The 18,391-nt window shown below is 39.2% G+C and overlaps 3 protein-coding genes across 3 annotated transcripts; all 3 read right to left on the bottom strand.

The window, feature by feature from the left end:
- Positions 1–2,962: 2,962 nt before the first annotated feature.
- LOC101293142 (aspartic proteinase-like protein 1-like) lies at positions 2,963–6,242 on the bottom strand. The gene is made up of 10 exons (XM_004289024.1): positions 5,932–6,242; positions 5,627–5,738; positions 5,012–5,247; positions 4,692–4,916; positions 4,449–4,584; positions 4,224–4,297; positions 4,026–4,125; positions 3,886–3,943; positions 3,509–3,580; positions 2,963–3,427 (listed from the first exon to the last, which is right to left on the bottom strand). Exons 1-10 carry the CDS (start codon positions 6,240–6,242, stop codon positions 3,219–3,221), a joined length of 1,533 nt encoding a protein of 510 aa, XP_004289072.1. The 3' UTR covers positions 2,963–3,218.
- A 5,432-nt stretch (positions 6,243–11,674) lies between these two features.
- Positions 11,675–12,460, bottom strand: LOC101292846. Its single transcript, XM_004289023.1, has one exon. The coding sequence runs from the start codon at positions 12,458–12,460 to the stop codon at positions 11,675–11,677; it is 786 nt and encodes a 261-aa protein (XP_004289071.1).
- Positions 12,461–15,221: 2,761 nt separating this feature from the next.
- On the bottom strand, positions 15,222–17,713 carry LOC101313345 (transmembrane protein 63C-like). Its single transcript, XM_004287725.1, has one exon. The coding sequence runs from the start codon at positions 17,711–17,713 to the stop codon at positions 15,305–15,307; it is 2,409 nt and encodes an 802-aa protein (XP_004287773.1). The 3' UTR covers positions 15,222–15,304.
- Between the last annotated feature and the right edge of the window lie 678 nt (positions 17,714–18,391).

Raw genomic sequence — 18,391 nt, 5'->3', positions numbered from 1 at the left:
AATGAATAGAAAAATTCAACTATACTTGGTAGCATTCGGGTCTCAATTAAAGCGATCAACTTTAATTCAATGTTACTTGTTATATAAAAACGCTCTTAGCTACCCGTCTTAGTCAATTCATCACACACACACATAGACAAACCCACTTAGATGACATGTAACCGCCCATGTAAAAATTTAGGAATGTTTTTACCTCTCTTGATGATAGGGTTCCTATAGGAAGCACATGCGTAAATAGGGTTAGCCGCCTTGATCAAGGCCAAAACATTATCAAAAATACCTAATTTTTCTATCATAGTCGTATTTCACTATATTGATCACATCATAGTTCACAAGGTTTTTGAAAATTTTGCTTCCTCTTTGTAGTTTGTTCACAAAGATGTACATATGCATATAACTTACCAAATAAGTTATACCACATTACTAGGCATGTTGTGGTTCCAATGATTACAATTCACAAAATTAAAATTCGACCGTCTGATGTGATCATTATAGTATAATACAATTATGATAGAAAATTCAATTGTACTCAATAATGCTCAGGTCTTGATCAAAGCGGTCAACCATAATTTAACGTCACTTATTACACGAAAAAGCTTTTACTGCCCTTATGTGACTTATTTTGGTCGACTCTTCCACACACATACTTTCACATAGATGACACATAACTTGTTCGTATAAAAATTTGGAAACATTTACATCCTGACTATTTCGGTAGAAAATTAAACCATACTCGATAATGTATACTAAAATGACTATCTTTTGTATATGTATTATCAGACTCTAGAAACTCAAGTGATATTTAAATTTTATAGTTTTGTATTGTTTTGTTATATTTTGAAAATATATTTGTTGTGAAGTTTGGTAATACCGAAAAACCGACATCCGAAGTTGGTAAGATTTATCTCATACCAAAGTTTTTGGTTTGGTAATTGAAAGTCATATTTCATTACCGAAAGATTTGGTTTCGAAGTTGGTAACGCCCATTACCGATTCGAACCGACCGAGTGGCAGCCCTAATATAGACCAAACTTATAACAAGTTTACATCTTTAGCTGATTTGATTTGTGTTTATTATTCTTCTCTTAATGTCAATTATATAAAATGAAACATAAGTCGTTCAAAAACTCTTTGATCAACTAAGAAGATGAAGGACACAAAGTTAAATTGTGGCGCTGATGGAGGTGATGTTCCATAATCAAATCCATAATTGAAGTTGGCTGAATGTGATATAGAATAGTAGGCATATTATTAGAGAGGATGTGAATTAGAAACGAAGGAAGGCGTGGTAAGAGGGAATTTGGAGGTGTTTGTTTGGTAAAGACGTTCACTAATACGTCTCTATTATTAGAGTGTGGGATGAGTTCGAACCACATCACATGCAACAATCGAAGCCATTTGTCCAAAATCAAGTGGTGGTAAGTAATTTGAATCATTGAAAACCAAATTTATGCCCACCTGGACTCCTACTTCAATCATTTACACAAAGAAAACTCCGAACTTGCTTCTATAAAATCTAAGTGCATCCAAAGAAGTAGAACAAATCAACCTATTGAAAAATCCAAACCGTTTAAGATGTAAGAAGAAAAAAACATGACTTTATACCCACTTTCTATGTTGATAGAAAACCATAAACCGTAATACGTACACTGCTCTCACTATCCTGCATTTATAATCAGAAACATATTCGTTTTTTCATTAGTATACAAATTCAATCCCCCAGAAAACGATTTGCATCGACTTTGAAAAATTCATTGATAAGTTTCTCTATGACCATGATCACCCATGAACCTTCAATTGTCCCCAACTCTCTAATATTCCTTCTTCTTCTTCTTTTTTCTCTTTAAATAACAATAATGATGTATTACTTAACTTCATCTTTTAAAATGTAGCGTGCAATAGCAAGTCATCAAAAACATAAAACAATAGTTGTGACAAATTATATTTTGAATCATGGACAATGGACAAGGTGTTGGGTAACAAAATATATTTCTCAATTTTATTCAGGTAGGCATTTGATTATTATACTTGACATTTGACACCATTCAAAGTCAATAATAGAGTAGGAAAAGCATCACATACTTACTGCCCCAGAAAAACCCAACAAAATAGAAAGCAAAACAGTTTAAATTTCAGATTAAAGCTCTATGCTTTTGTTTTTCTATTCTTGGCCAAAGAAAAGCTTTTATGCTTTCTAGACCAGGGGAATTCACCATCTTCTTCTTTGATAAGGAAATTTCAAAATTTCACCTTTCCTTTTGGTGACACCTCAACCAAAACTCAATAAAAGATTCAAAGATAAGAAAATGAGAAAGTTTAATGGCTTTTTCTTTTTCCCCTAAAGAGATATCAGATGGAGACTCATTCTGGTTTGGAATGTATCTGATGGATCAGAATTCCATTCGCATTTCTGTGACCAAGTCATACTCAAACACATATTATTATCAAAGTGTGTGATCAATTCCATTTCGTTTTCCTAGTCTTTAAGAAAGTTCAAGCTCCATCATCCATGACTTTGGACTGGCAATGCCAACTTATTTTATACGCACAAGCATGCACGAAGAAGAAGATTCCCAGAATAGCTCAAGGTCTAGTCTTGTACTGATAGTGCATAAATGGTGGAGTTAAAATAATAAAAGCACTAGAAAGATCAAGTCCTAGTGCATAATGAACTAAACAAAATATGCAAGACTTAAAGATCAATTGCGGGTAGGTCATTTCACATTTTCAGTGTGAAAGGGACGTCGGATTCTGATTCTGAGACAAACTTGTTGTATGCAAGAATTTCTGCTTCGGGTCGACACTGTAAACTACATATGCAGTTATACATACAAGTGCCCGACACCGCTAATGATGAGCACCAGTGTAAGAAGATAAGACATAAACGCCTAATGCATACTCAATATTGATTTCAGACGATACAGTAGAGAGAGAGTATCCTTTTAAGATTAAGAGGTGACCAAAACCATGTAGCATGCCTGTATGTATTCAATGAACTCAAATCCGTATTCTCTGTAGAATTTTTTTTACAACTATAATGCCTATGCTAGATGGTAAGAGGATTTACATTAGAGCTGAGGGGAGGTATTACAAGATTTATGTGGCTATGGTGTAAATTGGGAATGATTAGAGAGAATTTACATGATAAAAGGTTGTGATCTACAATTCTACATTGGTATGTACCCTATGGAACTCTGCAACAGACCAGAAAATCGCAGTTACAGTGATAGGAAGAGGAGGACGGTGAATAGAAAGCAAGTCAGAAGAGAGGTATGACTATAGTAAGGCACAGAAGAAGCTGAATTCGAGCTGGTATTTTTCGCTGATTCTGAAATAGAATGGTTACGTAGTCCATGAGCAAAAGGAGGGACACTGTAGGAGCGTGGTTTAAAAGGTAAGTAAGTATGATGGTCCTCAGTGTCATAGCCTGCATAGCAGTAAAGAAACTTGGTCATGAAAAAAGATCATGGAGCATAGCTGTGTGTGCATATAGATGAGTAACACATACAGTCAAGATTCTTCCAGCCCAAGACCTTTTTCTCTCTGTCAAATACAACATGGTAGCCTGTCATGAAGTTTTCTGTAGAGGGATCAATATTTGAAGCATAAGCCAGAATTTAACAGTGAACAAATGCAATGCAACTAGATAATTATATTAAAGCAGGCTACTGTTTCAACTTTCTAAGACAGTCACAGCAGCTGTTTTCGAATTTGTTGTTACAGCTTATTCATTAATCATTATGGATTACCAGCAGCAAAAGATGCTAATAACTGAGTATTGTTACCTAAATTTGAGATAGACTACATCCCAAGTCCCTAGCCATGTATTACTTTTGTTTAGGTTAAAAATTAGAGCATGCAAAAACTGCTATGAAGAAGACTTACGTCCAATTATATTTAGTTCCAAGCTCTTGACAACAGCAAGGCAATAGACCAGACCGCTCTGCAAATCATTAGCAAGTTAGTTACTCACCACAATTCTTCGCTAAAAGAAAAGGAAGAAAACAGTAATAACATAACATTACCCCAGCTGAGATAACAATGATTGGATTATATACTTCAAACTGGCTTCCACCTTTCATGGTTAAACTGACACCAGATATCCAACTAGCATTTGCATCAGGACTGTAAATGGAAAGAAGAGAATCTTAAAATCAAAATACATGTAATCAGATCAGGAGCTATAATCAAAAGAAAGCGCAGACAAAAGAGCTAAATGAGACCTCATATCATAACAATATTTAAATGGAATCCTTGAGTCAGGTGGACGACGCTTATCTTGAGCTTGTGAATTGAACTGCAATAGTCATAAAGCATGATTTATTAGTTACATACGGGTATGTGTGTGTGTGTCTGTGTAGATAGAGATACATACATACATATATATTTATATATACACACACACACACACAGGGGGCGAGAGAGAGAGAGAGAGAGAGGCAGCTTACACTCTCTGAAATCCTTGTATAAGTTGGGTCATCCAAATATGTGAAAGAAGTCCCAGAATCAAAGAGCGCAGTGAGATCAATGTCCATAATATCTGCCCCCACTCTAATTTGAGTTACACTGATGTTGTAGGTTGGACTACATGCATCACAAATAACGGTAGATAAAAACAATGTTAAGACATCATTTTCCATATCATTCTGATCTTACAAATAGCAAGCATCAATAAAAATCATCCCACTTACTGTGAAGGGTCATAATTAAATGGGGTTTCTTCCTGGTCAGGACTCCCCTTGTCACCAAAGTTGATTCTCCCAACTCCATCATGTCCAAAACACATGGAAAAGGAATCTGCGGTAAAGCCTTCCCGGGATAAAATGCTAGGAACAGATATCTTCTCCATACCAAGACCAAACAGACCATTAGGAGCAGCAATATCCAGGAATGAACCACTTTGAACCTGTCCACAGCTTCAAAATTCACAATGCCCTTTCAGCTGAATACATGATATTTTTACACAAAAAGAACAAAAGATTCCAAAAAGCTTATAGACTGCAGAACTCACCCAAAGGTAATGTATGCCTCAACATATTCATGATGACTATCTTCTGTTGTTAAGTGCAGAACATCCTCTACCAATATCCCAGAAGTAGAAGTCTGATCAGAGACATAAGACACCCTATAAGGGCAAGTGTTGGACGCTCCCAGACATTTATTACGCTGCATACACAACCTGTTGTTGCAACGGACTATCTTGCTAGTCGATGATCCTTTAGGGTCATATTTGCTGACCTCGAAATTCTGCCACAGTAATTTGCACCCAATCACTCCAATGAAAAAGCCAGAAACAATAGTGCATGAATGCATCAAAACGCTAATGCCACCATTTCTGGTCCTCAAACTTAACACCACAACAAGATATCAACTTTCAGCAGTCAACCCAAAAACAAATATACTGAAACAAATGCATAGCTTCCTCTTCCTAAGTTCATGATCAGTTCCAAACAAAGGCCACATTTTCTTCATATAACCTTAACAAGAATCCACATAATCAAACCAAAAAGACTCCAAAAATACTACTTCAAACCTAACAGCTCCAGTATCCAATTAACAACAGATACAAGCTTTCTTCACTAAACACAACTGAAGTAAGAAAAAGGACCCAAGAAACTCAACTTACAGGAGCATAAGCAGTTCCTTCACAAGGCACCCAAAACAGGTCACTCCCGGTATCGAGCGCCACCATGAACTTCATTCCCGGCGTCCCCAATTGCACTGTCGTATAATGCAAACTACCCAAAAACAACAACAGCAACAACAACAAAAATCAAATCCTTAACTTTTCAAGAAACCCAAAAACAGAAAAACCAAAAGATTCAAAATTCAAGAAAATGAAAACCAAAGATTGAAACTTTGAGAAAATGAAACTAAAGATTGAAACTTTGAGAAAATTTAAAGTAAAGATTGAGACTTTACGAAACGTACTATCCCAAAGAGGTGATCTGAAAAGTGGAGTTGCCGTCGGAGAAGGCGAGGGTGTCGGAAGATTCGACGAGCTTGCGGCCGCGGAGGAGGCGGTCGCGGTTGGCGAGTTCGGCGTAGTACTCGAAGCTACCCTTTTCCGGGAGGAGGTTGGTGGCGGCCGGAGAGAGCTTTCCGGCGACCTCCGACCACTGCTTGACGGGGTCGGAATAGCGGTGGTGCATCTCGAAGCTGAAGACGCGGCCGTCGCAGGTGGGAAGAAGAAGGGTCAGGATTGATGGGAAAAGGAGGAAGATGAAGTTGAGCTTAAGCATTTGGTGAGTTGGGTTTGAAAAGATTGAATCTTTTCTGGGAGAAAAAGAAAAAGATTGAATCTTTTTTGGGTTTGGAAGTTCAGATTGTGAAGGGGATTGGAATTTGAGAAGTGGGAGAGGTTTGCATTTCGGGGATCATAAGTTGACAGTTGGTGAGTGAGGGAGGGAGTGGGTGTGGGTCCACAGGGGATTTAGTGACAGTTTAAGAAGTTGGGACTTGGAAGTGTGTGAAACGGCAGTGGTTTGGCGCGCTTTGTTCTTGAATCTTGACGATCATTGGGGCATTAGGTATCCTCAAGTTACTAACTCTGCCGAAGAATTTAGATTTGTGTTTCAACCAAGTAGAAGGATGAAGGCGGCAATCCTTACTATGATTTCATGTATGCTTGTCAAAAGAAAATGTATAGATATTGACGGGAGTGATTCAATTCGTTTCTTTGTCATCAAAATAAGTAGTAGGTTTTTATGAGGCAAAATCTTATGATCGGAAAACCAAGAATTTTGAGTTTCGATTGTGTTAATGTTTGTTATTATGTGCAACAGAGTAAATCTTAGTCATAATGACAATTTCAGCTGAATTTCAAGGGCAAAAGGAAAAGGTAGTGAAAATGAACACACCAATGTTGACGAAACACTCGTCGCTAGAAGCAACATGGCTTCTTTTGCCAGATTTGTTGCTGGACTAAGACAGGAGGTAAAGGCACTGGTCGACTGATCAGGCTTACCGGGAAAATTATTCAGATGAAAGCTGGGGAACACTTGCATAGCTGGATTCGCTTACTAGTTATTGAAAGAATAACATAGCTTTCTGATGCTCATCAAATGGAACCAAGTTACTTTTTCTGTGCTTATTGAAAATGTTGGAATTAGCTTCCATGGTTCTTTGATCAAGGTTAGGAGTTGCATTACTAGAATCACAATCTTATAACAAAGACAAATCCGAGGTAATTAATTCATCTCATAATATATACAACTTTATACCCAAAAATTACACTTAAATACAAGCTTATACAAATTACGACACTACAAAAAAAAATCATCATGAACCCTGAAAAGTATCCAGGATACAATCTCTCATTTATCTCCCAATTAAGGAGTTGGGATTGACATCATTTCTGAGGACTGAGGCCAAGCTCAAACTGGAGAAGCAGAGGTGAATCCGAATTTATCCGAAAGCTTTGTTCGGGTAAATGGTGTAAGAAGCTCCATTTGGTGAATGAATTGCACATCATGAACCAAAGGGTTGGGTGTTCTTCCTGGTGGAGAGCCTGAGTAACATGTTGGTGAACACTTGGTGCATACAGATTCTCTTCCATCATATATCAGATCCTGTATGAATAATCCACCAGAGTTACTTTGATCTATATTTTATGTTGTCACTGAAATTCAGTAAGGATGAATATAGAATATACTGACCTTTTCACTGATCATGGTCAGAATTCCACTTCTTTCATCAGAGTTCTGTTGGCTGGTAACAAAAATTGAAACAAACATCATTAGAGGGATAAATTTTGTGCAGTTTTTCTATGACATGGAATCCGAGTATCGTTTAAGCCCTTAAACTTAGCCTAAATGATGTAAGGTCGTAAGGTCATCTCTTTCAATGTGTTACCATAAAAATCCACTTGCCATTTGTTTGTAAAATAAACATGGGATGCTGAAAAGGAAACATGAAAAACAATAAGAATTGATGAAATCAAACCTGTGCTTGTTACATCTTAAGGGCATGAGGAACTCAGGTATGGCAGAGCCAACTCTGCGAGGCTTAGGGCAAAGAGGCTGATTATAAATGGTTGAAGAGCCAGCAAGCTTGTTTGTCTCAGCAGAACCTGAATCGAGAAGGAGGCTTTTCACTCCTAAATGAGGCATACTATCTTTCCTTGCTGTGATCTGCCTTCCCTTCATAACCAAAGTTACACAGATGAAGATTGAAGAGGAAGAAGAAGAAGAAACCCAAGTCACAAGCATACAAGAAAAGAAAGGATTAACTTGTGACTGACAATTCAACTGTTGCTATTTATTTACCCTCATTGAAATGGTAATTAAGATATTCAACATGTGTATTGAATCTAAAATAGTAACCACACATTTAAGAGAGGGAAGTGGGAATTGTAGTAATAAGTGGAGGTTATAGCCACATTTGATAAAAGAGACCCTGTTCAACTGTGTGCAAGTATAGTAGAGAGACCCTCTTTGAGCAATTTGCTTGGCCAAGAGTGGAGTTAGGAAGATGAATCTTGGCTTTTATCTCCTAGTATTTCTCAATCTACCATCTTTGCTTACCATTTATTTGGTCCAAAGTTAAGCTTGCATTATCCAAATTATTGAATCATTCTTTATCCCAATATTTGTGCTCATGAAATGAAGGACATGTTATTTTGACCAGAAGAAAAAAAACGTACATATTTTTCACATTTCTCATACAAAAATTATGAACCTTCATTCTCTCTTGCAGGAGCCTAAATTCACTCGCGGTTAGTTCAGTTTGTTTCATCTATCTTCTTGATGAAATGGTCTTTGTGTCCTATCACGAGTTATTATCCCACCATACTGATAGATTAAAGGCTCAGCTCAAGCCGGAATCCGGCATTTCTGATTTACGGTAGATTCTTATCAACAATATTAGAAACTTTACAACCAGTGACCAAGATTTGGAACATTTGTAAAACAAGGACGAAGAAATCTTTGCACATAACCAAAAAGACACGTTTCACTATCGTTGTGCAAATCTAAACGTACTGTGCGATATTCCAGCAATAAGAAACCGATAAACAACACGAATGCATCATTGATTATGGTCTGGTTTATGTCTCAAGTTATCCCTGAACACCAACGTAAAGACCAGAGACCTGAGCATGTGAGGTATGGAAAGATCTTCCCCATAGTTGACATGGCCAAATCTAACTCAGATATCAGTTAACAGAGCTGGCGCCGGTTACTGATATGCTTGAGGTAAATAAAACAGATGGTCTCCGTGGTAAATCAGGCAAATTTCTGGCAATCTAATCTCATAAACACGTAAGGCCATCACAAAATGAACATCAGAGAGATTAGAGCATCTCCTCAATCTTTTCCTGATTCTTTTTTCTTTTCTACATGATAACAGTAATATGCACAATACTCAGTAATTCACATTTTACAACGATTTTGTGACTCAATTAGTCTTATTATTATGTGAATGTATGAATCCATGCATTTCTCTTCCGCATTTTAAGAGCTGCATCAGAATTGGAAGATGACAATCAGTCTGTCTAAGAAGAATTTCTTAGAACACAAACAGTAAACAAAAGTGTAGCATCGACTGATTACACTTGCAATTCATATGACTCTGATTTTTCATCAAGATAATTACACTCGAATCAATACCAATAGTACATTCGTTCCTGTTATGCAACTATTTCATTAGATTACAAACAATAATAGACACCAAACCAGCAATCACAAGCAAGTCTCGAGTTCTCACTCACATATTAAATAATGGGTTCATTTGCAATATCCGTGAATCAATATGCTACAACACCGAACATCAACCATGAAAAACTTGTATTGCCTTGTCCACTCCACCTCATATACATTAACCGTGCACAAGAATACCTCTATGAATCATCATATCAATCACCTTCTTCCTAATGGGCCATGATCTTCCCAGCGGAATAACATGACAGTAATGCAGCGATCTGGAACAAGTTTTAAATAAACTATCGTTCTGTTGAATTTCGCTTGCCTCCAAAAACATCTTCCAACCGGTGTCAAATTCGATATAGTTTCTTTTGTTGTGAGTAAGCTCCACCCGGCTCATTTCGATTCACATTCTGACCATGGATTTGCTCTTGCGGAGCCAATGATTCTCACTCACTCCCAGCTCTCTTTTCAGTTGGGTAGAAACCGAGAAACCAACTAATTATGCAAAGTACTCTTTTGTCTCTTATTCTTTTGCTCGCCTTGGTCTTTTTTCTTGCGCTTAGGCTTGTCCTGGTTCCCTTTCTGTAGTACCAATTTTTGTGTTCTGCCGGCAACTGTTTAAATCAAAATTATCCAATGTCAAGTGTATTTGATAAAAGGGATATGCAATCTATAGAGAAGGAGGATTCTTGCAATTGGACCAATTGTCTCCAATGAATTGCCTATCAAAAAAAAAGCAACGAAAATAATGAAACCATGGAATGCCAGGAATGGTATGAATGGAAATCTGGAATACATGTCTCTTTCCCTTATAACGTCGGATAAAAGCCACCAATACTATCATCATGAACTCTCTGTGTCCATCTCTTTGTCCCTCTCAATCTCTTACTTACAAGTTTCAATTTTGTGAACCCACTTAAACTCCAAAACCTAGACATATACATTTCATTTTCAGAAATGGTCAAATGGATCGATATGAGACGTCAAGTTTTGACCTCCTCCATCCAATGTAGTCAAGTTTGATTGAAATTGGGTTTCTGATCAAACCCAATTTGTTGCACCAGAGTGACCGGACACACCCACAAACTCCACGATACCTACGCTAGCTAGGAAGTTTCAATTTTTTCTTTCGCGGGGAAGTTTCATTGCTGTGTTTTTTTTTTGCTGGGTTCAAAATAGGGGTCCTTAATTTTATTATTTTTTTTTTTTTTGAAAGGGTTTGGAACCCAGTCTAGCTGGGAGACTCAGCTCCAAGCCCGGTTCCATTTATTTTATTAATAATAAAATTTTACATGTGGGGGGGGGACGATAAAACCTGAATCCCGAGCTACAGTAGAAATATGACTAATATCCTCGTAGAGAACGTCCTGAATAATAACAGGCGTCTCCTCTAACCAAACATCATCCATAGCTCCCAAACTAGCAAGGTGTGTTAATCTATCTGCTACAGCATTTGCTTCTCTGTAGATGTGTCGCACCCTAGCCGACTGAAAAGCTTCCAAAAACTCATTACATGCAATCTTCTAGAATCCGACCCACCTCAGACATGTCCCCCTCCTTCCTCTCTAATGCAGTAACAAGTAGAATAGAATCGCTCTCAATATCAATATCAGTCCAACCTTGATGAATTCCAAGTTGAAGACCCGCCCTACACGCCTCAACCTCCATGTGTAACGCAGAGTGCGCGTGCTTGGCCGGTCTTGCCACATTTGCGATTCCCAAACCATTCTCATCTCTAACAATTGCCCCAATTCCTCCACTCCCAACAGAGCCATTAAAAGCCCCATCTACATTAATTTTCAGCCGTCCACTTGGGGGCATTCCCACTTCATCCGACCTCTCTTCCTCTTCAACTCAATCCGCCCATGCACTTTCTTATACTCATCCAAAAACTGAACCACCCATTGAGAAATAAAGTAGGAATTAAAAGAAGTATGGTTCCAATATACCTTGTTTCGTTCCGTCCACAGCGCCCACATGCTAGAGAAGAAGAGGGATTGTTGGTCCTTACCTAGTGCATCCATAGCTATCTAAATCCATTCCTTTAAACTCGTATTGGACATCGAAAGGAGGACCTCCTTCAGAGAGCTATTGCGCCAAAATTCTTTGACAACTGTGCACTCTTTGAACAAGTGAACATCGGTCTCAGCTTCAACACCACACAGCAAACACTCAAACTCTTGAACCTGCACATATCGCTTCACTAGGGCCATACGTGTAGGAATGGCATCACGCAACAGCCTCCAACAGAAGACCTTGACCTTCGTTGGCATCTGTAACCTCCAAAGGGCACTCAAGTATCTAGCTAATTGTCCACCAACAATGGTAGAAGAAGTTGAGGCATGATTTGGTGCAATACTGAGTGTTTTCCAAGCCCAATATCCACTCTTAACACTGTACCGTCCACTCTTATCGAAATGCCAGACCAACCTGTCATTAGGGTTTCCCAAACTTAATGGAATTTTGGCAATCAACTCAACCTCATGCTCAGTGAACAACTCACGAAGCAAATTAATCTGCCAACCTCGCTCATCAGGGTCTAACAAATCTACAACTTTCAAATCATCTAACCCTTCCATAGGCTCCGAGTAAGGCTTGAAACCATACGGAACTGGGATCCATCTATCATGCCAGACCGAAATATCAACCCCATTACCAACCTGGAAACGCATTCCCTTCTCTAAAACCCGTCGTCCTGCCATTATGCTCCTCCATGTGAACGACGCTCCAGCCTTCAGTTCCGCCTTCATAAAATCTGAGTTGGGGAAATATTTAGCCTTTAGTATCTTCGACAGTAGACTATCTGGCCGTTGCATAATACGCCATCCCTGTTTAGCCTAGAGCATCTAAAAAATACCAGCCAAACAGTTAGAACACTTTTCAGATCAGTGAGATTGCGAGGATAATGTATTGCGAGTTTCCTAGAATGTTGATATAGATTGTGTAGCCGTATAAAACATAATAGAAAGTTGATTATGAATTGTTTACTTTGGTTAGTATGGTCACCAGTGGCGTAGCCAGGAATTGATTTCCGATGGGACACTCGAAACATATGAGAAGTCAAGAAAAATCCAAACTTCATGAAAGATAATTAATAAAACAAGGGTGAGTCTATTGTCACCCCACAAACCACTTTACTCACCCCATATTCTCTTCACACTCCATTTATATATTTTTAATTATAAGTCTACTTTGTTCACCCATTTATAATACCTAAAATACCATTTTCCTAATTTTACTTTGTTCATCCATTTACAATCCCTAAACTACATTTTTCTCAATTATACTTTGTTCACCATACATTCTCTTCTCCATTACTCCATAATTCTAAGTGTTTTAAATTGATCTATGCGTTATTTATAAATACGGTACAATTATCCATGAGAATTTATATACAAAATCGACATGAAAATTAATGAGTAAAATGATAGACGGAAGCGTCAACAAAGAGAAAAAGAGAAGAAAAAATAAAAGAAGAAATGCAAACAGTTCACCTCATCTTTAGGTTGAATGCTAACGTCTTCGGACCTAGAACGACCGAATATGATAAATTTGGGTTAATGTTTATGAAGTACGTACATGTTCATCCAAAAAAATAAAAAAATAAGAATTTGTAATTTTTAACAACTTATTGTCCCTTGCTGTAATTTTACATCAAGTTATTTTGGTCTTTCAATAAATCAACCACATGTAGGGTGAGCAAAATGGTTTGTGGGGTGACAATAACCGCACCCTAAAATAACCCCAAATTTTGTTCAAGTTTAAAGTTTTCTATAAAACTCTTAGAAAATATTCCAAAAATGAAACAAAAATAGTGTTAATTTTCAAAATATATTATATTAACTGAACTTGACTAAAAAAAAAAACCAAAGCAACAACGACAAAATAAACAAAAAAACCCCCCACAATTTGGACCCAAGAAAAAATGGAAAAAGAAAAACACCAAAAAATACATTTGCTGCTTCTTCGTTTTCAACCTAAGACCTCCCATTATCTAATCAAAAAGAATTTCAATGTGGTAATTATACATTCAGTATATTAGTTTTTTATATACTTGACTGGGTGACGGGAGCCGGTAGGCCCCAAGAAAACTTTGTTGGCAGAAACTGGGAATCCTTTGCCCAAGTTGCTTACCATTCTAAAACACCGTCCAATCGTCCATGCTTACTATTGATGTTGTATGAACTGGAATGGTGTTACTGTGCAGCTCTGTTGATACCTCAGCTAAGAGTCCACCAGGCGATGATGATGCGCTGCTTAAGATCCAACTTAGGTTCCACATGAAAACCTAACACACTTTCAAACCAGATACACATGCTCTAGAAACTTGGATACTCCCTCAACCAACAACAACACGTCTACAGAATACAGACCATCCTTCCGAGTTATACAACCACGACTCTACTAGTGTTATGCAATCATCTCGCAGGCTTTATCAACACCCATTTTCGTCCTAGGACAATCCTAGCACCATGGTTTGCTGCATAAGACATAGCTAGCAGTTTGCAGCAAGGAATGATGTTGCATTCAGACGATTGAGCTAGAATTGTAATTTGTTGGTTATTCCTTTTATCAAATGCAACATTTGACAATCCCAACTAGTGTTTTTCCTTCATCTGAAATTCTGAATAATAACATTTGACAAGACTTGACAACATCTGACAAAGTTAACATATGTTAACTGCCACATTTGAGTTTGCAGTAAGGAATGATGTTGCATTCAGACATAGCTAGCAGTTTGCATCTAAGGAATGAATCTCTGGCTGAAAATAAAATCTCATATGCCTGACCCTTCGGCTGTCCACTCAAAACAGTCGAACCCATAGTCTAGCAAGTCGCCAGCAGAAGCTTGAGCACGAGCTCAAGCGAATGCGCGACCGGGTGCGGGGGCGGGATCATGAGCTCCAGCCAATGAAACAGCGAGATCTGGCAGGTCTCCATAGAGAGAGGCGACGGGTTTCGGCCATCATAAGGGAATTGTATGTGATCATAGTAGGCTCAATACCTCCTGACTGGGCCACGTTGTTGTCTCCAGTCTTCCCAGACCCATTGATTCAAACGACAATAGTCGTTGATCACTAACTCTGTCTACCAGACCAATTTGTTTATGCAAAGAGATGACTGCCGAATAGAATGGTAGTTTGACAAGCTGAGTCCAGATCTGATTGAACTCACTTTCGGTCGATGGGTTTCTCTCGAATGAAACAAAGCTATGAAATCGTTGAAGGGAAGACAGGAACAGAGCACACCTCTGGTGCTGCGCCTGAGGATCATCCTCGTCGGATCAGGAGTTGAGCTTTGTTTTGGGATTGAGATGAGGTAAGAGTGTAACTTGTTTTGAGAAGAGGGAGGCGGAGTTCTCATCTAGGTCTTGGCTTAAATAATATCATCCCGTCTTTTATTCTTTTTGGCTGGTTGGGCCTTTGGGCCCGCTTTGGTTAATTTGGTTTTGCTGTTTACCTAAGGCAAATTTCTGGCACTCTAACGATTCTAATCTTATGAGACCATCACAAAATGAACATCAAAGAGATTAGAGCATCTCTCCTCAATCTTTTCCTGATTCTTTTTTCTTTTCTACATAATAGCAGCAATATGCACAATACGTACTGATGCAAGGTACAAGTCAAACAATTGGCGAATAAAGAAGATGCAGCTGAAAATCATGTATATGTATCCCAACCAAACTTAGGCTGCGAAAAGACCTCATAATCAATGGGTCCTTCCACAAAACTGTCTACAGTTTGTATGCCTTCCAAAACAGCAGGATGAAATCTATCATTGTTTGAAGGCAACAGTTTATACAGTACTAACACCCCAAGTGTGAATATTGCTTCCAGCTTTGTGGAGTCTCCATGAACCGAAAAGAACAAGAGCATCGCGAGCAGGTACAGATCAACACAGAAACGCATGATGCTCAAGACTGTATCCATCAACTTCCCATCATTTCCAGCAGGAAATCCGCGGACCCGATAGACAAACAAAAAGTTGTACTTATCAACCACGTACCTGTACCCGAAATAGATTGCACCAACCGGAACCACAAGTGGAGCAAATGAAGAATAGATGAACGTCAGGGCAAATATTGTCAAATTGAACGCGTAGTATTGCGCAAAATCGAATGTCTGCTTGGGGGCTGTGGAGGTTCTGTTGATGGGGTATTCAGAAAGATCTTGTCCTGGCATGTCCATTCCATTCAGCCTAGGAGAATCATAATATGTGTTCTCCACAATCAAGGGTCTCTGTAGAGTATCAGGTTCCTGAGTTTCTAATGGATACTCTTCACTTTGTTCAGGGACCAGTTGCAGCATGTCATTTTTCTGGAACTTCTGAATCTTCTTTTTTATCCAGGGGATTGGGGCCAATAGATCAAATGATATTCCCAAAAACGTACTCGTGATCAAGAATGCCAGAGAGGAAAGGCAGGATCTTGACAAAAATGATGCACTCATGTACTGCTCAATCCTCTTGCAATCTTCTCCATCCAAATAGCACCTTCCCATTTTTAGCAGGGCACTCTCTAAAGATGATTCAACCAGACCCTTCAGAAGAATAAGATTTACCAGGAAGAAACAAACCATCTTAAGAAGTGCGGCTCTCTGCTCCCCTGATACTGTAAGATGTCGTTCAAACTTGGAGAGATAGGAAAGTGCTGATGGAATTATGATATACATGCTTATAAAAATAATAACATTGGGCATAAACTGAAAGATGAGGCTCCCTAGCCAGCTTGAGCTCTGAAACCAAGCTAACCACAAATCGGCATTGTCCATAGCTTCTGCATTTATGATCCGTCCGGCACTTTTCACAGCACTGATAATTGCAAGAGGCGAGCTAAAAAATAGAAGAATCAACAATAAGCATGTGTTCACAAGAACTCTCCGCAACTTCAGTGAGACCTTTGACGACCCCAAATGATTCCAATAAATGTCGGTTGCCAGTGGTGCCTGCTCAACTTTCCAGTGATTTCTCTGTAAACGTAACTCCATGAGAGAAAAGAACCTACCTATCCGCCTCTTCTTCTCATGTTGAAAGTCCTGAACCGCTTTATTAGCAGTGTACACATCCTTAAACACCACAAACGCAACTCCAGCACCCACAGCACGGCCTTCCTTGTAAGCAGCCAGTTCAGTCTCCAATTCAGCTCTCAATTCCTGCAACTCTCCTAACTTCCTATCATCCGTGTAACCTAAGCTAGCCATAACACAATGCCATAAATCCATCACCTTCCTCCACATATTACAAACCCACCCCCACACTCCCTCTGACGAAGCAGTTCCATATCCATTCTCTACACTCTCATCAGGCAACAGCCGGGAGTCAATTTTCGCAACCAACCAAGCAATTTCATGCCTAACCTTAACCAACTCCGACGCTAATTCTTCCAATGCACACAAATCCATCGGCAGAACAACCCTATAAACCTTGCCGGGATACTTATGCTGGAAATACTCATGCAACAAAGTCCTATCAGTCCCTATAGTTTTCGGTATCCCCTGCACCATTATAGTAAAAAGAGCCGTGGAATCTGAACCGGGGCCACTCATATTCCCATTCCCATCCCTAATCCTAGTGATCTTCAACCTCGATTCGATAGCAGAGATACCGAAATGCACGAAAACAACAACCACAACCAGGAAAACAAAATGCACCCAAAGCAAAGCAGAACCTTTCTCAATGTGGTTTATCGTCGTCTCCGAGAACTGGTCGCCGAGCACGGCGGTGCCGGCGTAGAGGTTCAGCGGCAGCATGACGAAGACGGCGAGGACGGCGAGGGAGAGAAGAAGGCCACAGCTGCCGCCTTCGATGAGGAGGAACTGAGCGGCGTCGGCGCCGCAGTGGAGGGCGATTTCGCGGCCTGTGGCGTGCCAGACGGCGAGGAGCTTGGCGGCGAGGGCGGAGGGTCCCGGCATGCGGCGGTGGTCGGAGCGGAGCTTGACGAAGAGGAAGAGGAAGAGGCAGAAGAAGGAGCCGATGGCGGAGATGTTGAGGAGGTACTGGATGTTGCCGTACCATGCGGCGTAGTCGCCGCCGTCGCCGGGGGACGGCGGAGGAGAGAGAGGGTCGGTCATGGAGGGAAGCTAGGGTTTTGAGGTGAGGGAAGTTCCAAGTCTAGAAGCAGAATTGGAAGTAATTGGAGGTCAATTGAATTGGGTCGTTGTTCATGAGGGGAATAGAGGTCGATTTTGGAGGGTTAGGGTTAAGGGTTTTGGGGATTTGGGGGTGGAGGTGGTGAGGAAGACGATGAAAATTGAAGGGGAAACAAAAACAAGAAAAATTGCTGAATTTGGGAGTGGAGAGTCCTGAGTCTGCAAAGAATAACTTTTGGCCCAAAATTAGAAGAGTTCGAAATATGTTGAAGCTTTTTCTTTCTTTTTTGTGGAAATTGTTAGTAAAATCTGGTTACTTGTACAGTAAGATATTTAGATGAGTTTACGATTTTATCGAAGAAAAATCATAACTTACTAGATTGTAGTAGTCGTACGGTTGATTTGTTGATGACTTGAGTTTAACTTCAAGAACGAAACAAATTTCATGATTATGATTGAAAACTTATATAGAAAATTTCATATAAGTCATCTTCTTAACATTTTCTTTCATGCAAGTCCATCTTAATATTTTTACTCATACAAGTCCATTTTCAAATATAAATTTGTCTTTTTGTTTTTATTGATGTACCTAAAATACCTCCTGTCTTTCACCCTCCCTTTCCAAATCAGTTTCTCTCTATTTTCAAAAAAAAAAAATCT

Source organism: Fragaria vesca, linkage group LG1 (assembly GCF_000184155.1).
Source record: "Fragaria vesca subsp. vesca linkage group LG1, FraVesHawaii_1.0, whole genome shotgun sequence".
In the NCBI taxonomy this organism is placed as follows: domain Eukaryota; kingdom Viridiplantae; phylum Streptophyta; class Magnoliopsida; order Rosales; family Rosaceae; genus Fragaria; species Fragaria vesca.
Note: the sequence above shows the minus strand (reverse complement) of the source record. Positions and strands in the feature narration are given on the sequence as shown.